We start from the raw sequence: 22,802 nt of genomic DNA, 5'->3' as shown, positions 1-22,802 counted from the left end.
CTTCAGGACAAATCTGCATCATGGCTGATGCCCTCACATTATAACTTGTGGCATTCTACCAAACTCGACGTCTTCAACCTACCTGCGCTCCTGAGGATCCATGCATGCATGTCCTGGTCTCTCATGAGTAGAACCCCGGGCGAAATGGGCAGTCTGGCGATAGTAGTCAACAGAAAAAGATAATGCAGTAATCAGACCAGATGTTAGGCATTCCTTAGGATCGTCAAACAGGCAATAACCAGTTCCTGAACATGCCCTGATTGCGAATTTACCTTCCAACATGAGTCATCCGTTAGCACTTTGCGAAGCGCCGCTGGAACGTTGGGATCGCTTTGGCGTAAAGGGCGCAAGACCGAACCGAATACTGGATGTCATGTTTGTCTATCATTTCTGATTTCGGCGAGAGCTTTCAAAACATCCATGGCAGGATGTGCGGTGAAAAAGAAGCATTTAAATCATGCTTACACGGTTCCCTGCGTCTCACTTACTTTGCAAACTGTTTATCGCTGTCCAATCTTACCTTTGTCGTTCTTCGATATCTCACCATAGTCAAACATCCACTCAATAGTCCCCGCGAGATGTCCCGAAACCTTCTGCTCCTCTTCACCTCCTTATTTGCGCTTGCCAATGTCGCCAGTGCAGTGAACGTTTTCGCTGGGTGCACCGACCTCGAAAGTCCATCGGATGCTTCTACGGAAACGTATCAAGGCTTCATTAGCACCGGCCCAGGCTGCAGTGTAAGTTGGCTGTCTGTTGGGAGCCCAAGGGTATAATCATTCAGCTGACATGACATACGTGAATGAATTGAAAGGAAGAATGTACTGGGTATGCCTATAGTTATTGGGCGTCAGACGACGCATGTTACTGTTCCAACGCTGGAATCCCAGCAGCAAATCTGCAAACAGGAACTTCGGGTACATGTTCTGGCACAGAAGTGAGGGTGATCGGTACAACCTTCAACTCGGTCTCATGTTTGGCCTTCAAAGACCTAACGGGGCAGCCTACCTTTACTCTTGGTCCTTCAAACGTGGCGGGCGCAAGGGAATGTTTGACGATGTGTAGGAATGATCTCAAGGCTGTATTTGGAACGGATGTGAGCTTTCAATTTTTCTTCTCTTTCCGCGCCTTCCTGATAGCGGATTGACGGAAGATTACAACGCAGAGTGAATCGTCGACTGGTTATTCATGTGTCTGCTCAAGTGATATACAAGGAACTTCCAATAATGTCTGTGGTACCGACAGTGTTTATGTGAGTATATCAAGTTACGTTTACATACACACATATATATATATATATATGAGTACACATATTTCCATATACGTACAAGAATACATGGAATCTTAGCTGATCATGCCCTTTGCCTATTCTATAATAATGATAGGTTTACAATCATCCAGCCGCTGGTGAGTTCTACCTCGACATGTAGTGAAGCCTCTTGTTGGACCAGATAACTGATGTCTTTCCAATATAAATCCAACAGCTGCCGCTTCAGGATTTACGAAACGTAGAGCACGAGAGGAGGAAGAACAGCGAAGAAGGGATGCAGAAGTCAATCCCTGTCCTTGGGGCTTGACAGCATGTGCCATCCCAGGATTGGAGGCTGTTGACGCCTTCGAGGTAAGTTGCTCTACTCACCTACTCGTGTATACCATGCAAGAGGTTGACTCAAACCTGCAACAGTGTATTGATACTCAAAATGATATCGAGTCTTGTGGAGGGTGCATCCACAGAGCATACACGGACTCGACCTTGACAATGACCTCCAACGTTGGTGAGAAGTGAGTCGCATTGCCCATGTTATAGATACAGTACGTGGGCTCATCGTGTATCTAGCTGTATAACGCCTGGTGTTAGACTTGGCTCTGCCTCATGTCAAGCTGGGAAATGTGTAGCTTATGGATGTAAAGACAACTACGACCTCATCGATGGTCAATGCATCGCTGCTCAAATAGCTGTCGCACATGATCCTTTGGTCATCCAATAGTCCTATCACGGTTGGTCTGCCATAGTAACATACTGTACCTTCTTGTCCTTTATATTCTTCTACCTTTGAATGACGAAATGGACAATTCCCCTATCTTCGATCTCTTCTGCCTTCCGCTTTTACACTTCTTTCCGGGATTTTATGCATCTTTCGTATCACACCGGTCTTACCACACCGAAGTGTTTGCGTTATCGCTCGAGCATAGAGAGTGAGTTGGGCTCTGATAACCACTCCAGTTGTCAGACGTCAAGATGTACCCTTAGACCCAAGACTCCAACAATGCCGCAACCAGTGTACTGAGCGATCTTGAGATGTACTCACGCCAAGACCTAATACTACATATACACAAACAAACAACCAATCCTTTCCGCAGGATCAAACATTCCAAACTAATGTCGTAGCGTGGCGTCGTTACAAAGCCCTACCTTCAAGGTCTGTGCGGATCACTTCGGTTGTATGATCGAATGACCTCGGTGTTGTCATAATGTGTCCAAAGAGCATCATTAACCACATACGATACGATAGATAAGAAAGTGAAGGATTCCTTTTCTTATACTACGAGAATATCGTATATATAATTTTGCTCAATCTCATCTCGCTCTTCTCGAACTTTCATTCTGTAATCGAGATTCAAATAGTCTGATATCAATTGGAAATCGAGACTCGAGACCTGACGATCAGAGTCAGACTGTAGGATATTTCGAAAATGTCGACAATTATCAACGGGACTTCACTGTGGGATTCCATGGGTCTGTCAACAGACGCTACTACAGTATGTACCAAACTACCAGAACTGTAACCAGTGAGACCTGTAACTGACAACAGATGATATGTTGGATCACAACAGTGGTACTCTTCTTTGGCAATCTTCATTCAAGGGATCGTCCTGGCCTGTGTCCTAAGTAAGACGATCCAATATTTCGATCGGTATGATAAATTGAGAGATCACATGGGGACGATGGTACTTGTAAGCTGTGGAAGTGCGATATCTCTGTAAGCACGTTACTACCCAGGACAAAAAGTTCACGTTATTGATGAAATGTATCCTTCTGTCTAGAGGCATTCTGATATTGACTTGTAGTCAGGTGAGCCATTATCCCATCACTGGCCTATTACACCTCAGCTGATTTGGAAATTGATAGACCCGTGTGATGGTATATAAACGTAAAATCGATGCACCGTCTTCGATCCGGTTTTTGCTTTTAAGCGATATGGTCATTCTTTTCTTTAGTGGTTTCTTCAGCTTTACCACGGGTATATATTACGCTTGGAGATGTTATGTAGTGAGTGAAATAGCGTTTCATTTCAGTTCCTGGTATACCCCAATTAATGTCTCATCGGTTTTGGATTTGTTTGCAGATGACCAAGAGGAACCGATCGATACTTGGTGTTCTAATTGTAGCTCTACTAGCTCAATTCATCGTTACTCTGGTGTAAGCTGCCTCCATAATCGCGTATGACACTTACTAATCTTGTTCTCTTTTTTGTTGTAGTACGGCTGCACACGGATTCACTCTACGTTCGCTAACCTCCGAATATCTCGCGACATTACCTGCGTTTAAGGATAAAGGGAATCATCTCCATAAAATTTGGTCAGGTATTACTTTAGCATTGAACCTGTCAATGTCAATCCTTCGTGAGTACCCTTATATCCTTCATGGGTGTCCTAGCTGAAGTTGATGAATTGGCTTAGTATCTTTTTTGATTTTTAAGAAGAAAGATGGGATATATCATTATGATCCCAGAACATGGCATAAGTATTTTTCCGTCACTTATGAGACCATGTGAGTGATTTTACCAGAAACCCAATTGTTTGCCTCTACACCCTGATCAGCTGTGAATATCACTGAACAAGCATCATTTATCTAGGTTACCACCTACGTTGTGCTCGTTGTTGTTAATTTCACTAGGTAATTTACCGGGATCACCAATGAGTAAATCCAAGTCCAATCCCTCATTCCTTATTCTCTGCTCGCGTCTACGGCCCGGCTCGACTAGTATCTGATGTGGTGTGGTACATGTTATAGCCGACATGAGAAGAGTATTTACCTCGATCCTTCCTTTACTATACTACAACTCTTTCATCCAGTCCTTGGTGGGCAGACAACAAATTCGAAGTGTGATAGACACCAAATCCATGTATGATAGTGGATCACCACTTGGGAGTAACGGTAATGGAGACAAGGGTTCCTCGTATCAGCCTGGAAGTGGACAGTTCATGTTTAATGCGATTAAGAATAAGAGTGATCCGAGGGTTTATGTCAATTCACCTAAGAGGTCGTATTGATGCCTGAATGGAGTGGGTGGGAGATGAACTTGTAGGAGTCCGATGTGGGATTTCTGATATGGTATCTATATACGATGTGTGACGTGTAGTATGACGGGATTTGGATTGAATTTACACCTGCCACGGTCATGAGTCCTAGTCGTTCCTACGAGTAGTCACAGATATGGAGAAATTATATGGTGCATGTATGGAATCTTGGAACAACCTATAGAATCCAGTCGAGATGAGATGTGACTTTTCAAATGTAAACTTTGTTCGTCAAGTCAAGTCAGGGCAAGGGTGATCACACTTCACATCGTTACAGATTTACACGTTCCAGGCTTTTGTTCTTGCGCTTTTAGTTTTTCTTGTTCTTGCGCTTTTAGTTTGGTTTTCGATTCCTCGTACAGTCTAAGGTGAAGGAGATCGTCCGACCCACCCCACTACATGTATGTATACAGTACATGCTTGTCTGTATGCGCTATGCATCCTTTTGAGTAGATCTCATTCATACTCATACTTGAATTGTATCATCATACTTGGCACCGAAGTTGCGTGAAGAGAGTAAGACCCAGAAAGTCGACGCGTCTCTTTTACGTTGATTTTCTCTTCTCTCTTACGTGCTGTGCAAAATCAACATCATTCCATATCCGACATCCAACATCCATCTTCATCTTCATCTTCTCTCCCGGGTCATCGCCATCATCTACACCACAACCAACTAGGGCAGGTCCCATCACTGTCTCTTAACGGATCAACGGGAAATACAAAGTACGACGACCCTTGAACAAGAACGCCTGGAGTATATCAAGTGTCTGTGCGGGCACTGAAAAACGCTTGGATCGGTCTACCCATATCGTACTCTTTCCTCGTTCAACGCTGGATATCATCAGCAACAGCAATAACAACAACAATAACAATAACAATACCATCATCATATCTCATATCGTATCATATACCTCTACATCTATCATCACCATAGATAGTCATACCGCCAATCATATCTCATCGAGTACCCTTTCATCGACAATCCTTTCATATCCGCCGTGTCTCCTTTACCTCACCTGACGACATATTTAGGAAAGCGAAACAGAATCCTTTTATACGGCATCCAGGTCCAGGATCGCATCTCGACGGTGGGACAGGTTAGAGAATTGTTGGACCCCGCTCTACCTCTCAACTTGAACCCAAATACAGTCTTCCTGTCAGTTGCTGGAGCAAGAAGAGAGCTAATATAATCTGAGCGGAACGACATCGCAAACAAGTGGACAGACACTCTTTTAAAGTCAATCACGCTCATTAGACCCCAAACAGGTGAACCTAAACAATAAGCTCTGGCGACAGAATATAACAGAATATCAAGGCATATTGGTCAGATCAAGATGCACTCGTCACACAATATATTGCCTCGATTAGATCACTGGCGGAGAGATGGCTGTGTGTCGTGCGACGAGGCTACACCGCAATGTAATTGTGCTTCTGGGGAGAAATGCATATTGACTTCTAGGTGAGTCGATCGGCCCCTCCATGTCACAACTTCACATATTCACCTTCGTCATTCAAAAGATTTACAAGGTAATGAGTTCTAATTGAGTTTGTTCATATCTTACAGAACTTGTAACCAATGCCCTACAATCAATTGTATCAAATCATCAAGCTCCAAATCCAAAGGTGTAAATCCAGGTGCTATAGCTGGTCCTGTAGTAGCTGTTTTGGTGATAGCTAGTTTGGCTCTGTTCTGGTGGTTGAGACGTAAGAAGGTGAGTAGATCCCCTTTGGGCTAATCGCATCATGCCTTCACCCACCAGCAATTGTTTTCAGATGTGTGTTATTGCAGAAGCTAACCACATCATTCCCCTTTTCTTCAGCGACGCGATCTCGCCAGACTCGAAGGATTAGCAGCTCGAGCTAGAAAAGCTGAATCAGCAGGATTCCAATTATCTCAACCACCATCCCCTCAACCTGGCTCGGCTCACTCTCGAAGCTCTTTACCTCAACGACCACCCTCTGCCGCTCGGCCTCGATCACCACTACCTCCCGCACCAGTCAATGCAGAGTATTATGACGATCACGGTGCGACGATCAGAGTATATGACGGATCAAGAGGAACAATCCACGTTGAAAAGAACGATAATGGAGATCCGTTCTCCGATAGACAGAGTATTTCAACGATGGGAAGTGGCGGTACAGCCAATATCATCCCTATCCAATATATCCCACCATCCAAATCTGACGAAGCGCTATCAAAGAAATCATTGCCTGATGGGCCATCTAGCCAGAGTGCAGCTGCCAAAGCGCTCGATGCAGCTCGACAAAACTTGTTCCATCCTCGACGACCTGCTAGAGCACCTGATCTCGACTTGCGCCTGAACCCGCCGTCGACGAAAGACAATCTAGGTCCACCCACGGCATACTCGTTCCTTACCGATCAACGATCGCCCAGCGGATCCGGCTCAACAAGTCAATATAGAGATTCCTATCTTTCCGGAAATTCGGCTGCACCTTCGTACTGGTCTGGTCAATCCGATGTGCATCTCGATGCACCCAAGATAGTCACCTCAAAACAGGTTCAGATCGGTCGATTACAACAAGCCGAAGTCGTTCAATTCGGTAATGGTAATAAACCACAGTTCATCGAAAGGCTCAGTCCAACAGGCAATGGTAATGGACAATTGTCACCTGTAAGAGATGAAAATGTCCTCCAGCAGCAACAAGAACAAGCAATTTCACCAACGGTAGGATCGTTCAGATCTTCCGAAGCGACTACTAGAACATTGACGCCGATAAGTAACAGGTACAATGAGGAAGATCTAGAGGAAGGTCTGAGATCTGCTGAACCTTCTTCAGCTGGTTCTCAAGACTTACGATTCTCGATGGGAAGTTTAGCATATGACAGAACATCGGTCTCTACCATGGGTACAGGTAGATATTTGGCTTCTGCCATTTCGACTGGACACCCAACTTCCAGTCCAGGTATGACTCAATTACCTCTTCCGCCACCTACCGGGTATAGGAATTCGAGTGGATCATCTAAATCATTCGCTGATTCTGTCTTGGGATCATTCCCCATGATCCCACCGAATTCATCATCTGCTATACCCTCCAACCACTCTGGATTACCTCAGTCTACTTCGACTAATACTCTTGAGCATGTCGCTCTATCGCGTCCAGTTACTCAGGCCTCGTTTGGGAAGAAAAGACCTGAAACTCAGGCTTCGGTAGCGGACTCTTTCCTAGGTTCATTCCCATTCGTACCTCCCAATACTGAAGATCTAGCGGATTTACCTACTGCCAATGTTCCCACCAACGCGAGTGGAAGAGGGGTAAGTACAACCAGTGAAGGATTGGGTGGATTTGAATTTAGGTTGGATGAGGATGTTCCTCCTGTACCTACCCAAAGGAAGGGATGAGCGAAACATGAATTCACTACTGTATAGAGGAAGAACTTGTTTCACGAACGGACAAAAGGGTCAATCTGATAGATGGATTGAAAGTATATATGAGGTTTATTTGTTTGTACAGTTCGATATTCAGTTTCAAGAAGATGGAACAATTTTGTCGAAATTTAGCTTCCATATTATGCTATTTATGATTTTACTGATATCGTATGAAATTTATGACATTATGGTCTTCCTGCACCCTTTTCGTCGCTCTCTTGCTACGATCGACCTTTTCCATGTCATCGAAGGGGAGTGTCGAGATATGATCTCCAAATGTGGACCGTCGCCCGGATGAATATGCTGAAGTGCCCGGCAAACTCGACAATCTCGACGGTTATAGCCGAGATATGTACCAAAGTCAAGTGGGCAACAAAGGAAAGATTAGGCGCGATGCTGCTTCTGTCCCATCTCCTCACGATCTTCTACATGCCCACTTGCATGTATAGAAAACATCTGAATTTATCATAGACATCAGAGAATCATCTCATTTTGATCTTGTTACCGCACGATAGCAAATAGAAAACACTTTTGCGACATGTCGTCCTCCACGATACCCGAAAGTATGGAAGCAGTAATATTCAAAGTTCCATACAGCGTTGCTGTCGAGACTGTACCTGCACCCACATTGAAGGATGAAGGTGATATCATTCTGAAAGTACATCTAGCTGGATTATGTGGTATGTCTCACACTTCTCTTTTAGTATACGAAGGTACAAATTATGCTAATCGGTCATGGCATTCCTGTTTGATAGGATCCGACTTACATCTCTATAGGGGTCACGAAGATGCAGGTAAAGATTATATAATGGGCCATGAAGTGGTAGGCACGATAGTGGAGAAGGGAAAGGGAGTTAAGAAGTTTGACGTGGGGGATGTCGTAGCTGTACCATTTACGGTATCATGTGGTGAGTGTTCCTCTTTCCTACCATCTATTTGTACTTGTACTATGACCTGTATTTACTGAAGTATATATGCTTTACAATAGGATCATGCTGGTATTGCTCCTCATCACATACTGCCAGATGTCATAAATCCCAGTTATTCGGTACACCCTCTCTACCAGGTTGTCAAGCTGAATACGTGCGGATACCGCTAGCGGATGGATGTGTATTTAAGAAACCTTCTGAACTGCCCGACGAACTCATGTTGCTCATGGCCGATATATTACCTACGGGCTACAGTGCCGCTGCGAATGCTAGGAGCTTGTTGGATGGGCCAGGGGGAAAGAAGAAGGATGGAGTATGTGTGGTGATTGGTTGTGGACCTGTGAGTCAAGTACACTATTGATTTAAGGACGATCGAACCGAACTCAAAGGTACTGCAACTCCCAACTTCAACTCCTTCACGTCCGGAATATGTGACACGATGTGGTGCATGAATGCTCACGAGCTCACCTGCTCCATTTTTTAAATCCACAGGTCGGTCTCTGCGCAATCTCTTCAGCTCTCACGCTCTTCTCCAAAGTTTTCGCTACGGATCTTACCTCCTCCCGACTCGCCCTAGCTGAGAAACACGGTGCTATAGCCTTGCCCTCAGCAGAACTGAAAAAAGCAGTGTTAGAGGCTACCGACGGAAGAGGTGCAGATGCCGTACTGGAAGTTGTAGGACACGAAGGAGCTTTGTTAACTGCTTTGGATATTGTTAGACCGTACGGCGCGGTCAGTAGTGTCGGTGTGCATAGTCAGCAGATCAAGTTGAATGGAGGGGATCTATATGATAAGAAGTGAGTGTTTGTGATTATAGCAGGGGGAGAGAGGGATTGACGAGTGATGAGTTGGAGGGTCGAGAGATGAACCGATTCAGGTTACATATCTCATGTAGATGTACCTAATTGAGGGAGGCCTCCAGATAAAGCAGAAGGTACAGCGGATACGGGTGAGGGTGAGAGTGAGGGTGAGGGTGAGGGTGAGGGTGAGAACGAGAGAGATACCAAGTAAGTATATCCCGCTGATATCTTTCACTCCATCTTTGTATCAGTGTCAAACTCCAATTCGGTCGATGTTCCGTACGGACATTCTATCAACCAGCTTTGGAAGTGTTGGTTGCCAATCAAGATATATTCAAAAGTTTTATCGAAAACAAAGTAGGATTCAGTCAAGCTGAAGAAGTGAGTGATACTATGCTACTACATAATTAGGCGTTTCTTCACTACCAGCCGTCTCAATATACTAATGGATTCTACTTGATAGTACTACCGGTTGTTCGAGAAGAACAAAGTCGCTAAAACGGTGTTTGTCCCTGGCCAGTAAGATTATCAAAACATGAATAGCCTTAAGAGTATCAGGAGTGAGAAGCAAAATGAAGAAGTAATTTCTTTATGCGAAGGAGTAAAACAATAGTGAATGCATTGACGATGGTCGATTCACCGCATAAACTGCTGGTTAATAACGTGTCGACGTTCCTCACTTATATTTTTCGAATTCAATACATCCAACCATCTATTCCGCGCGAATATTGATTTAAGCCTATAGAATTATGGATTATACATTTCTTCAAAGAATGACGAGTACACTTTGACAACTAACAGCAAAGATTCGTTTGAAAGATATGACCAGGTTGGTCAAAAAGGGAGAAATTTCGGGAAAACGAAATATCAAAGATAGAGTCAAGTCCAAAAACTTGAAAGGTATATAAGTTGATAAATTCGGTGGTATACTCAGTACATGAACACAAATGACAAGGAGTAGAATCACGTTGCCCGACCTGTACCGAGTCCATCATACAATCTATCTGTAGATTCCCATTTCTGATTATAGTTATTCGTACCTTCCCAACTTACACTATCTTGGCTGTTCACTCCATGATGATCGCTGGGCAATCTATTCCTTCCTAGTGTTGGTAGATGAATTTCGTAGCCGTCCGGTCCAGTAGTCGTAGTAGTTTGTTCAGTTTCAACCTAGAGTCACAGCGCAAACTATCAGTCCGTATCCCTCCGAAGTGTATATGAGATGTTGGAATGTTGAGACTTACATGTACAACAGGACCTTCTGACAATTTGGATCTGGGCGTATAGGGTGATCTGACATTTCCTAATTCCACATCTTTTTCACCCCTTTTAGGTCTACTGACATATACCCTTCCACCAGATTTGGAGACATGTCCCCCGGATCCACTACCAGATCCAGAGAGTTGTTCGATACCCTCCGCATTGAGCTTCCGAGCGAGGATCTTCTGGATGGTCTTTCGACCTACAAGAGTAGACAGGACGGAATGATAATATAAAACAGGCAAGATAGAGGTGAAAATCCTTCGAAAGTCGGCTGTTTAATGCGAAACAACACAGAGATATCAGCTTCCACCCATCGTTGTTGAAATTGACAAGATGTACAAGAGTGAAAGGGAAACTTACTCAGGGGTGAACCGGATACTCCACTACATGACTCCAAAATCAACAAGCACAGTACAGGTGGCATCCTACATACGATACAATATCGCAAGATCAGTGATCGGTAGTAAAGCGAAGTGAAGTGAATTATCTAATTATCTAATCGTGGTTAAATTGATACTCACATAGTTTCATATACAAGTGAAATCAATCTCTTGAACAACCGATCTTGATTATGGAATATACCTTGTTTAGATTTGAATAACATGAAAGTCACTACAACAGAGTGTCAGTCCACCAAATGGTTCATGATAGATATATATTATGTGTGATTTGATTACTCACTGAACAAACATAAAGTGCCATCAACAGCACATGTAATAGCACCCCAAGCTCTAAACCAGGTAATAGTCCCACTCATAAATGTTGGTAAATCCTTAACGGCCTCGATAGTGAGTTTGGGCATCTTCAGTCCGTTTCCTACAGCACTGTAATCATCAAATGGCAATATACACACAATTTGTCAGCCAAAGTCATTTTTTGTATGAGTTACACTAAGCGTAAGACTCACACTAAGGCGATTACCAACTGTGCAACGATACCAATGGCGAAAGGAGGTATGATGTACCATTTATTACCTGACATCTACATGATACGCAATACATTCATGTGAGAAGTCAGTCAGCGCTCAAATGTTGCCTAAAGTCAATCTTGACTCGGACTCACCCTCCATGCTCTATAGGCATAATAACTCGCACCAGCAGCGTTAAATATAGCTCCAATGAGTAGATGCGACATGTCGCCAAACATCAGGAATCGGAAATGGGTAGCGATGTTATGTTCATTTTCATACACCAGGTGGTATGCCTAAGTCAGAGCACAATACAATAAATACGTGATCAACTGATTAACATACCATACTGTGAGATACTATGATCAGATGGGAACGTTGGGATGTGACTTACTTGTGCGCATGTTAATCCTAATGCTCCTCTGCGACCCAAAATTCAATCCCATGATCAGCTCCTTGTTCCTTTCGATTTGCAATTCTGATCATAGCGGAACTTACACAGACAGTATAGCTCCTAGGCCGACAGCTTCCAATAACCAGATCGAATCAGTCTGAGTGAAATAACTGAAATAATTCGAAGTGTTTGATAAGATCGATGAAACTATCAATGATTGAAGGACAGTTCCTATGATCGCGTACCACTATTACCAGGACGAAGATCGAAAAGACACAAATAAGGTCAACTTGTATCACCATAAGATAGGGCGGATTGAAAGCTTACAGTAGTGTTGTTAACGTTGGCACCCATCTGTTTCCATAGGATCGTATTCACGTCCATCCCTGCTCCTGCGGCTGCTCCTGCTACTGTCGAGTTGGACATTTTGAAGGTCTGAGTATAGCATACGTATGGGTCAGGTATTTGGATCTGAATAGAGAGGAGATGAATGGTAGTTATGGTTGAAGGGAATCTACAATTTAGAAGGGAGTTGAGATTGAGGGAAGAAGTTTGGAAAATATCCTTTACTTATATAAAGATAAGGTGGGAAGAGTCGATATGAGATGGGACACGAAGTCGTGATAGGACTTCACTTGATATTCCAATATTCCAAGTTCAAGTACTGTGGGGGTGAAGGGAAAGTAAGAGAGTGCGATCGATCAGCTGCCTGAGCCAAAAGAGTGTGGTGAGTGAGTGAGTGTGAGTGTGTGCTGCCGGTGCGAAAAAAGGCGTAAATATACTTTCAGATCATGACAAGAATCAGTATCGATATGGTGACACCAAGACTAAGAACTGCGTAAAGGTCAAAAGCTAAAGGTCAGAGGTCTACGTTTGACATCTCTCCACTTCCTTCCCTTTCTTGCCTCGCACCAGACACGGACAGCTGGAAAAGCACGAAATCAGTCTAGAACAGACAATGATCAATCTTGTGAATAATTGACAGGCGGGTTCCTTCCTTTGTTTCATACCGGATGGAATCGATTTAGATTGGATATGGGAGTGGATTGGACATCGAAAGGAGAATTGAAATTTCGGTCTGTTTGTATATTTGGGGGTGTGTGGTTGTGTATATGTGTGAATCTTTGGAGTTGGTGTGTAGCTGTTACACTCCACGAGAGGAGGGTTGATCCGGGTTATGGGTGGTACAGCCGTGAGTTAAATACAACATGATGGAGTAGTAACACAGAGACTGTGCATCAATATTGATGATACAGTGCCTTTCCATGACAAATCCTTTCCTTTGGGAAAGGAACAGTTACCGGAGTTACAAGTCTGTTGATGGGGCGCAAGGACAGTAAGAAAACCAAGACATGTGACGAGGTGACAAAGTGATTAGACGATGAAACCATGATCAATGCGTGTTTCATGTGTGTGTGTTTGTGTGTGCTTGTGGTGCGAAATGTCTGTGTAGTTATCATTGCATGTGTGTGTAATCTTACGTGTTTGTTTTGTCGTTTGTGCATCATGCAGATCATCCGCGCTTGCCGATTCCCGATTCCCGGATCAAGAACATGATTCCCACGATGCGTCAAGTAGGTTCGAGCGTTTGTCCGTATGTGGCTTAGACCTATGCTCTTGAATGGGTTGAACAGGTCATGAAAGCAAACACTACCTGGGATGCAGTAACCTGTTCATGACCGAATGATACTTGATGTCATGTGGAGGAATGTACGGTCGCCGTTGAAGTTTGAGATACTTCCATCTGGTAGTCTCGACTTTCACGGGATCCTCTAACCGATTGACATTTCATCCGAGAGACAGCTATGTAAAAGCAATACAAATATGATCTACTTAAATGATCTACAGTAACCACAATTTTTGACTACAAATTTATCATTTTCCATTTTCCATTCCGAATTCCCACTTCAGCAGCTCTTTACGCTGGTGTACTCATCTCTCTATCTCTTCTACCATTCGAAGACGCCGCACCTTTACTAGCCGTACGTTGTTTGGTGTTATGGCCATGGTGGTGGGTGTTGGTTCTTGGTGGTCTAGTCCAGAATTTCACTTGCGCCGCTCTTGAGACGGTCACAATAGAAGTTTGAGTCATATGTACCCCCGTAAGTAAATTACCTTCTACGACTCTTGCCTATATAATACAAACACCAAAGCATCTCAGCATCTCCATCTCATTGTGGTAGGACGTGAAGAATAGAAAGGCGTGTATACGGACAAGGTTTGTGCTCGATTGGAACGGAATAACTCACCATGACAGGTTGTAAAAGCGCTACTTCACTCCTAGGTGGAGCAGGATGGAATATACTTGACTTGACATATAGTGGTAAATGCGATTTCGAATGCTGAGCGGACAGAGATAAGGAACTTCCTCCTGCACCTAATCTGTGATGAGACGATGTGGGATGATGATGTCTTGGTCTATGCAATGCAGCAGCGGAGAAGTCCCACTAAATCACATTTCGGTCAAATTAGTCATCACTTGTACTCTATGGAAGAGAGGTCAATTGACTCACAAGGATCAACTTGGCATCTTCACCTACACTTGCAAATCTATATGCTCTAGCTTCTCCTCTTGACTGGTCGAATGCTATCGACATGACGAATGCAGAATGTCCCTGACATCTAGCTACGATACGTGATTCCCTCGCTGAGAAGATGGTTATGAGATCGTCTTGTCCTCCTACTGCTACGAATCGGGAATCAGGTGACCAAGCGATCTGTACAACCAGACGATCAGATCTACAAGCGAGGCAGCATTTCACAGTGGAAATAGAACTCACGCAGTTCAAAGATCCGAAATATCCAGCAAAAGTATCCGTCAGCCTGAGGGGAATTGACAGGTCAGCTCATTTCACAAGCGTTATAGCATATAATGAGAATCACTTACTGCTCTTCGGCGACATCAACCATTCTCAAATTCCCATCTTCAGCAGCAATAGCCAAGAACCGTCCGTCGGGCGAGTAAGCCATTGCTGATTGACAAGACCATCATCAGCTACAAATTCGCATTAAAAATATTGTATAATGATCATGGTGGACTTCATGAGCAACTGGAAGTGGATGTATAGGATGTCGCATCAATCGACGTACCTGATATTTTAACTTTCTCAATCTTATAAGCTGCAATTGGATTTTTACCCGCCCACGGATTAACATCTTTATCCTTTTTGGTATTTACATTTGGGTTATTGAGCAAATTCCATTCTTCGTTCTTCCATTTGATCAAACCTTCTTCCCATTCATTATCCACCGCACCGATAGGCGTAGCATCTGGTAAAGATCCGGAATTCTTTCTTTCTTTCTCTTTTTCTGACGAAGTTGGAGCTACCGAATCGAAATATTTTGTCCAAGGTAGTACGAACGCCATGATGGATGTAGGAGGATCGTCAGCGAAGAGGTGGAATCGCATTATAGTCGAATCGGCAAAATGAGCGATGAAATGGTGGGGTTGTCGAGGATCGAAATGAACTCCTACGACGGCAGTGTTGTTGAGAAGGCCCTGTGGATGAAGTTGGTCAGTAAGGTGATAGACATAACTTCACGCTGTAAGGATGAAATGGTCCTGGTGGATTGGATAATAGGACGATATTCGTCGAGAGGGGATTACTACTCACCCCCTTATTCAACCTTGAATATTTACCAATTGTAAAATCTACCCAAAGCAAATCACCAGATGTGAAACCTATTACAACGTCCATTCTATCTGGACCGAGGGTGTGCATGTTGACTGCATGACAGGTTGGTACTTGGCTGAACGTGATTCGAGTGAGAGGTTCCTATGTGACCCAAACAATCATATCAGCTTCAATTGAGGGGTCAATTCCGTAACAAATGTCACATCCAGCTCTGAACTGACTGGCAGACAGACGAAGAAGAGATGAGGGGAAGTCGTACACTCACTTTAGTCTTTGGATTTTCCTCACCCCAAGCAAAAGTTCTCCCCAAGTTCCAAAATCCATACCTTGCCATCTCTCCTACACCACTTCTCCCCTTCTCTCCTAGATTCTTCAACAGGTTCTCCTGCATCTGAACACGAGTGACGAACGTCGACGAAGACGATCGTAGATTATTTTTGGGACGGGGTATAACGTTATTTGTAGATTGTTGATTCTTCGTGAATGGGATTCTCTTTCCCGTACTCGTACTATTACCAGGAATGTTCATCTCTAAGGGAGGAGGCTCTGAAGAAGGTTGAGAAGCATTCTCATTACCTTCGCCATCATCCGAATATAGAGACGGTTCGTATTGATAATTCTCTTCTTTTGGCGGTTGACTATCAACTCCTACCAAAGGTGTATTTTGCTGTTGCTTATTACCCAATAGACCACCGAAAGATCTTTGATCATTAGGTTGTTTAGGTGGATACCAAATGTTGACGAATGTCATCTTCACAGGTTGAGGAGGTTGAGCTTGACCATTCACAATGGAGGATCCATAAGACATTGCTGTAGATGCTGGGGGTCCACCAGGCATTTGACCTGGCATCATTCCCGGTCCAGCGACCATAAATCCACTGGCACCAGCTAAGAAGGTACTGGTACTTTGCTGCTGTCTTGCTAGCTCTGCTGCAGTCGGATGAGCAGGACTACCAATGTTTGAGAATCCCTCGGGAGGGTTGAGCTTGTATGTTCCTTCTGGAGCATGGAGTTTGTCAGGAAGATCAGGGATGGGAACGATGGGGACGGCAGGGACGACAGGTTTGGGTGGGAGGACTCGGAAGAAGTTTGTCGGTGGGGGGATGTACAGCTCCATCTTGGGCTTCTAGGAACGTTGTATGCCTACTAGGATGGGTGGAGTGAATACAACTTCTGTAAGATTAATGTACAATCGATGACAGAGATGAACAGCAACAGAGAGAGATCCATGGATGTATGGATGATTATTCACGTGATGTTAATAGGTTGGAACTGACATGAATGACACTTCGGGCCGAGGATGCAAAAGGGAATTTTAAGGGTCCACTCCATCATCACAGTAGTCATCTCCACATCTCAACCAAATGCTCATTCGCTGAAGGATCGCAGTGCATTCCAATACCATTTTATATGTTTCAATTGACCGTTTCAATTGCATGACAGTGTATATACCTAATTCATTCCACTTCTCCTTCAATTACATCTTCATCAGCCTCTCCTTCCTTGAACAGCTTGTTCAGACAAAACCAGATCGTACGTCGTTTACTATCATGATGACGGGGTGACATATCAGCAAACCATTCATCACAGCTCAATCACAGCTCATACTCACAGTGATAACATCGGGTTTCTCCCTCTTGGTGAACTCCTTCAATTTACTAGTAGCCAAAGCGACCTCAATCAAAGGTTTCAAGCCATCTTGAGCGTCTAATCCGTATTCACTCTCGTTCTTGGAGTACTTCTCGACGTATAATCGGACAGTAGCTCCTGAAGATCCAGTACCAGACAATCTGAAGATGATCCTAGATCCATCTTCAAACTTGATGTACAATCCCTGTTTCTTCGAGACAGATCCATCGATAGGGTCGGTGTAAGAGAAATCATCAGCTTCTTTGACCTTGAAAGAGGTATCCGAAGAAGTCGCTTTGAGTGATTGGCCAACGAAATCGGACGAAGCGAAGAGTTTTCGGAGGTGGTCCATCATGGCTTCGGCACCTTCAGATTCGCATTCTTCGTAGTCGTATCTGAACGCGGGTATGCATTGTTAGCACTACCTTGTGGTGTGAATCTCTTTTCATGGCACCTTACTCACCTGGAGAAGAAGCTTCGTCCGTATTTCTTCCAGTGTTGTAACAACACATCGTTGATACCTGACCCAGGCTTCTCCTTGTTGGCAGCAGCGAGAATAGAGAGCCAAGCTATGTGATAGAGTCAGTGATTAGCTTCTGCCATCATTACTTGCCAGTTGAGCATTGTGATCACTCACCAACGATAGCCCAGACACCATCCTTCTCTCTGATGTGATCAGAACCAGTACCGAAAGATTCTTCACCACAGATAGACAATCGACCGGCATCCATGAGATTACCGAAGAATTTCCCTACATCAAAGCATCATCAGATTTTCATTCTCCAAATCTCGTTGGGGCAGCTGAACAGAACTCACATCCAGTAGGAACTTCGAACACTTCCAATCCCTTGTCCTTGGCTACGATATCGATAGCACCGGAGGTAGGCATGGATCTAGCTAGACCTTTGATACCAGATTTGAAGTATGGGATAGCCTTCTCAGCCCAGTCGGCAATGATGGCAACTGAATCAGAGGGAGTGACGAAAGCTCCCTTTCCATAGATCATATTCCTATCGCCATCTCCATCTGATGCTGCTCCAAATTCGATATTCTCTTTCTCTACTCTCTCAACCAATTCATGAGCGTAGGTCAAGTTGGGATCAGGGTGTGATCCACCGAAATCAGGCTTGGGCACACAGTTCTGAATGGAGCTTTCGTCAAGACCCAATTCATCTACGAAGATAGCTCGTCCGTATGGACCGGTCACACCATTCAAAGCGTCGAAGAGGACGGTAGGTTTAGGTGACGTGGTGTGTAACCAGTTTTTGATCAGGTCGAAATCGAAGATATCCTTGAGGAGCTTGATGTAGTTGGAGACGGGGTCAACAATGGTAACTTTGATAGGTCCGTGAGTGAATTCACCAGTCTTGGAGAGATCAAGCTAGAAACATGAGAATGAAGTATGATCAGTGCTGAAGTAGGGTTACAAGTCAAAGCGTAGGAGATTGAAGGAGGAGGCAGACTTACATCGGGAAGGTTGATTTGTTTGTATTCCTTGATGGTCTCAGTGATCTTGTGGATGGCATTGGTGACTTCCTCGGGAGCTGGACCACCATTGGAGATGTTGAACTTGATACCGAAATCGTTGTCTGGACCACCAGGGTTGTGAGAGGCGGTCAAGAGGATACCACCGTCAGTCTTCAATGATCGGATCAAAGCTGACACAGCTGGGGTAGAGAGAATGGCATTTTGACCAAGGATGATATGCTTGATACCGTTGGCAGCTCCGATTCTGAGGATGATTTGGACGGCTTCGGGGGACTAGGTGAGTAAGAAGCGTCAGCATTAAACCTGAAATAGATGTGTTTCAACGTTGACCTATCATTCTTGGGAAGGGGTTGATGGAAATGCCAATCTCATGAAAACACCACACTCACAAAGTATCGTCCATCACCACCAACGACAAGAGTCTTACCCTCTGGTCCACCGGGAATAGCACTCAAGGTAGCTTGAATGAAATTCTCGGTGTAGTGTTCTTGCTGGAACACCTTGACCTTCTTACGAAGACCGGAGGTACCTGGTTTCTGACCTGTCAGTTTGGGAAGAGGGGGGCATTAGCATATGCATGTATTTGATACTCATAAACAGTAGGTTGGAATAGAGGTAAACATGAAGGATCAAGGTGAAGGGAGTATGGAGACGGACCAACTCACCTGAGTAGGCTTTGGTTTGAACAGTGATGATATCGGACCTGTGAGGAAGAGCACATGGGGATAAGCTGAGATGACCCCTATAAGGATTGTTGCAGGTTACCTACATTTTGCTTGAGTTGATCTGAGATGAGAGAGGGGAAGGGCAGAAGGGAGTGGAATGGATGATGAGAAAGTGTTTATGTGGAAGTCGAGGTGAGGTGGTGTGGGGTCCAATGTGAGCAGCTCAACGACGTCAGATCATTCCCATACATCATCTATTTCAGGAACACCCAGACAGGCCCACGTGGATATCCTGATCTACCCCACCACCCTATTCACACATATAATCCCGAGTGTGGCACCATTTTTCAATCTTAAGTCGATCACTTACTTTACTGCCGTTCTGAAAAAGTTGATAACGACAAGTTCGAAAGATCAAAAGAATTAAGCGTAAAACCAACACACAACCACACCTTCTTCTTCTCATCTTTTTCTTGTACGCCATCAGCAGGTCATCCTGTTCTGACAACCTCGCCAAAATGTCAGAAATCACCTCTTTCCCTCCTCCTTCCACCGACCTCTCCGTTCTCCTTCTCGGATCAGGAGGTCGAGAACATGCCTTGGCCTATAAACTCTCTCAGTCCAAGAGAGTATCGAAGATCTACGTTTGTCCAGGTAACGGTGGGACCGCCCTAATGGGAGGAAAGGTATCTAATCTTTCTATACCTTGGGGCGCTCCACCAGCTTTCAAACCAATCATCGAATTTGCTCAAAGCAACAAGATAGATTTAGTTGTACCTGGTCCAGAACAACCTTTGGTAGATGGAGTCGAAGGAGCATTCAAGAAAATTGGTATACCAGTATTTGGACCTTCACCTCAAGCTGCAATGTTGGAAGGATCCAAATCCTTATCTAAGGAATTCATGTTCCGACATAATATCCCTACTGCTCAATTCCGTTCATTCACCTCGAATCAATATACCCAAGCTGTCGAGTACATCCAATCGAATCCTTTCTCATCTGGACGATGCGTTATCAAGGCGTCAGGCTTGGCGGCAGGCAAAGGAGTTTTGATTCCTGAAACCAATGAAGAGGCATTAGAAGCTTTGAAGAGCGTAATGGTAGATAAGGAATTTGGAGATGCAGGAGATGAAGTTGTAGTGGAAGAGTATCTTACTGGACCGGAAATTAGCGTGTTGGCGTTTTCAGATGGATATACTATTATACCTATGCCTGCTGCTCAGGATCATAAGAGGATTGGAGAAGGAGATATCGGACCGAACACTGGTGGGATGGGTGCTTATGCCCCTGCTCCAGTGGCTACTAAGGAAATCTTGGAAAGAGTGGTAAAAGAGAGTCTAGAACCTACTATCAAAGGATTGAGAGAGGATGGTGAGTGCATCAATCGATTTGGTAAGTATTAACGATGTTAACGTATCGTCTCTACCTCATAGGCTACCCATTCGTAGGAATGTTGTTCACCGGGTTCATGCTCACTCCCGATGGACCTAAAGTTTTGGAATACAATGTCAGATTCGGTGATCCAGAAACTCAAGCTCTGATGTTACTTTTGGATGATGAGACTGATCTTGCTGAGGTCATGCTTGTAAGTGATCAACTTTCACCAAATTTCATAGTGGCTTATGATTCAATGAACTAATTAATCTTTGCTTTCCATTGTCCCATTATCAGGCTGCTGTGGAAAGACGACTCGATTCAGTTAAACTTGGCTATCGAGATGGATACGCTGTCTCAGTCGTCCTTGCATCTCAAGGATATCCAGGCAAATACCCTAAAGGTGTACCTATGACCATTAACCCGGATATGCCATCTGGTAAGTTAACTATAGCCTTCCTTCCTATCTCATACCCACACCGGATATACTAATAATTTCGTTTACTTAGGCGTACACGTCTTCCACGCCGGTACGGCTATCAAGGACGACACCGGAGTGACCGACGGTGGACGAGTCCTTGCAGTTTGCGCATCCGGTTCGACCCTCAGAGAAGCTGTCGATCTCGCTTATTCTGGTGTCGACCAAATCTCCTGGGAAGGCAAGACCTACCGAAGAGATATAGCTTATCGAGCTCTTTCTTCTGAACCCACCACATCTTCTACCTCTGCTCCATCAGGAGGATTGACCTATGCTGCTGCGGGAGTATCCATCACGGCAGGAAACGACTTGGTGGAAGCTATCAAACCCGTTGTCAAGGCTACCCGACGTCCCGGTGCTGATTCGAATATCGGTGGATTCGGTGGGGCATTCGACCTCGCCGCATGTGGGTATGAAGATCCAATTCTGGTTAGTGGTACCGACGGTGTGGGAACTAAACTTAGAGTCGCTTTGGATTACGGTAAACACTCTACTGTCGGTATTGACCTTGTGGCAATGTCAGTAAACGATTTGATCGTCCAAGGAGCGGAACCATTATATTTCTTGGATTATTACGCCTGTTCGAAATTGGACGTGCCTGTCGCTACCGACGTCATCACTGGAATAGCCGAGGGATGTCTTCAAGCTGGATGTGCCCTCATTGGAGGTGAGACAGCAGAAATGCCAGGAATGTACCATACAGACGATTACGATCTTGCTGGATTCGCTGTCGGTGTAGTTGAACGAAGACAACTTTTACCTTCGAACGATATAAAAGAAAATGACGTTTTGATTGCCTTATCGTCGAGTGGACCTCATTCGAATGGTTATTCCTTAATTCGAAAGATCGTTAGTCTATCTGGATTAAGTTTGACGGATATTGCACCATGGAGTAAAGGCAGTCAGAAAGTTGGTGATGCCTTGTTAGAACCTACCAAGATATATATCAAGTCGTTGTTACCGGGTATCAAAGGTGGATTGTACAAGGGGATGTCACATATAACAGGAGGTGGATTTACCGAGAATATACCTAGGATATTCGAGGGTGATTTGGGTGTACAGTTGGATTTGGGTAGTTACCAATTGCCTGAAATTTGGAAATGGTTAATGAAGACTGGACAAGTAGAAGCCAAAGAGATGGTGAGAACGTTCAACTGCGGTGTGGGTATGGTCATCATTGTAGATTCTACCAAAGTCGATTCAGCTCTTCAGAGTTTAGCTGAGAATGGTGAGAACGGATGGGTCATTGGGAAAGTAGTTAAAGGGAAGGGTGTTAGCTATACCGGATTGGAAACTTTCGGTCAGTAATGTAGAGTATATAGAAGTAAATTGAGATTGTTTGGGTATTCATTGTGTATGCATTTTTCGATACTGTTTGGCTTTCCCTGTCCAATTCTCTGATTTCCTGATGGTCAGCTGTGGAAAGTAAACTGATCAGTGCGAATGAGATACACCAGCAGTGCCACTATCGCATCGACGGGATCAAATATTCCCTCTTCTCAACTCAACGTCTTCTTCTTCTTGCTCTCTTCCTTCATCCAGCTCTTTCTCT

The 22,802-nt window shown here is 44.3% G+C and overlaps 8 protein-coding genes across 8 annotated transcripts; 5 read left to right on the top strand and 3 right to left on the bottom strand.

Moving 5' to 3' along the window:
- Positions 1–578: 578 nt before the first annotated feature.
- Positions 579–1,985, top strand: L199_003569 (uncharacterized protein; the record flags this gene model as incomplete). Its single annotated transcript, XM_064889299.1, has 7 exons — positions 579–737; positions 812–1,093; positions 1,163–1,249; positions 1,383–1,404; positions 1,482–1,618; positions 1,682–1,779; positions 1,835–1,985. The coding sequence occupies 7 exons, from the start codon at positions 579–581 to the stop codon at positions 1,983–1,985; spliced, it is 936 nt and encodes a 311-aa protein (XP_064745371.1).
- A 706-nt stretch (positions 1,986–2,691) lies between these two features.
- L199_003568 (uncharacterized protein) lies at positions 2,692–4,272 on the top strand (the record flags this gene model as incomplete). The annotated part of the gene is made up of 9 exons (XM_064889298.1): positions 2,692–2,757; positions 2,833–2,978; positions 3,043–3,070; positions 3,128–3,268; positions 3,345–3,418; positions 3,479–3,621; positions 3,679–3,769; positions 3,855–3,919; positions 4,013–4,272. The coding sequence occupies 9 exons, from the start codon at positions 2,692–2,694 to the stop codon at positions 4,270–4,272; spliced, it is 1,014 nt and encodes a 337-aa protein (XP_064745370.1).
- Positions 4,273–5,633: 1,361 nt separating this feature from the next.
- On the top strand, positions 5,634–7,661 carry L199_003567 (uncharacterized protein; the record flags this gene model as incomplete). Its single annotated transcript, XM_064889297.1, has 3 exons — positions 5,634–5,758; positions 5,864–6,011; positions 6,120–7,661. 3 exons carry the CDS (start codon positions 5,634–5,636, stop codon positions 7,659–7,661), a joined length of 1,815 nt encoding a protein of 604 aa, XP_064745369.1.
- Positions 7,662–8,226: 565 nt separating this feature from the next.
- Positions 8,227–9,940, top strand: L199_003566 (uncharacterized protein; the record flags this gene model as incomplete). The annotated part of the gene is made up of 6 exons (XM_064889296.1): positions 8,227–8,368; positions 8,444–8,596; positions 8,677–8,957; positions 9,110–9,414; positions 9,669–9,798; positions 9,881–9,940. The coding sequence occupies 6 exons, from the start codon at positions 8,227–8,229 to the stop codon at positions 9,938–9,940; spliced, it is 1,071 nt and encodes a 356-aa protein (XP_064745368.1).
- Positions 9,941–10,380: 440 nt separating this feature from the next.
- On the bottom strand, positions 10,381–12,407 carry L199_003565 (uncharacterized protein; the record flags this gene model as incomplete). Its single annotated transcript, XM_064889295.1, has 10 exons — positions 10,381–10,587; positions 10,662–10,951; positions 11,041–11,105; positions 11,202–11,292; positions 11,362–11,504; positions 11,588–11,661; positions 11,743–11,883; positions 11,982–12,009; positions 12,086–12,228; positions 12,309–12,407. 10 exons carry the CDS (start codon positions 12,405–12,407, stop codon positions 10,381–10,383), a joined length of 1,281 nt encoding a protein of 426 aa, XP_064745367.1.
- Positions 12,408–13,899: 1,492 nt separating this feature from the next.
- L199_003564 (uncharacterized protein) lies at positions 13,900–16,733 on the bottom strand (the record flags this gene model as incomplete). Its single annotated transcript, XM_064889294.1, has 8 exons — positions 13,900–14,112; positions 14,231–14,428; positions 14,495–14,698; positions 14,762–14,804; positions 14,869–14,953; positions 15,072–15,480; positions 15,596–15,757; positions 15,882–16,733. 8 exons carry the CDS (start codon positions 16,731–16,733, stop codon positions 13,900–13,902), a joined length of 2,166 nt encoding a protein of 721 aa, XP_064745366.1.
- A 425-nt stretch (positions 16,734–17,158) lies between these two features.
- L199_003563 (uncharacterized protein) lies at positions 17,159–19,742 on the bottom strand (the record flags this gene model as incomplete). The annotated part of the gene is made up of 9 exons (XM_064889293.1): positions 17,159–17,161; positions 17,229–17,640; positions 17,709–17,814; positions 17,883–17,996; positions 18,062–18,626; positions 18,713–19,006; positions 19,123–19,274; positions 19,399–19,436; positions 19,717–19,742. 9 exons carry the CDS (start codon positions 19,740–19,742, stop codon positions 17,159–17,161), a joined length of 1,710 nt encoding a protein of 569 aa, XP_064745365.1.
- A 174-nt stretch (positions 19,743–19,916) lies between these two features.
- On the top strand, positions 19,917–22,558 carry L199_003562 (phosphoribosylamine-glycine ligase; the record flags this gene model as incomplete). Its single annotated transcript, XM_064889292.1, has 4 exons — positions 19,917–20,769; positions 20,832–20,983; positions 21,070–21,211; positions 21,282–22,558. 4 exons carry the CDS (start codon positions 19,917–19,919, stop codon positions 22,556–22,558), a joined length of 2,424 nt encoding a protein of 807 aa, XP_064745364.1.
- Positions 22,559–22,802: the final 244 nt, after the last annotated feature.

The sequence above is a fragment of the Kwoniella botswanensis genome, chromosome 1 (assembly GCF_036426115.1).
Source record: "Kwoniella botswanensis chromosome 1, complete sequence".
NCBI lineage: Eukaryota > Fungi > Basidiomycota > Tremellomycetes > Tremellales > Cryptococcaceae > Kwoniella > Kwoniella botswanensis.
This window is presented reverse-complemented; position numbering and strand designations above follow the sequence as displayed.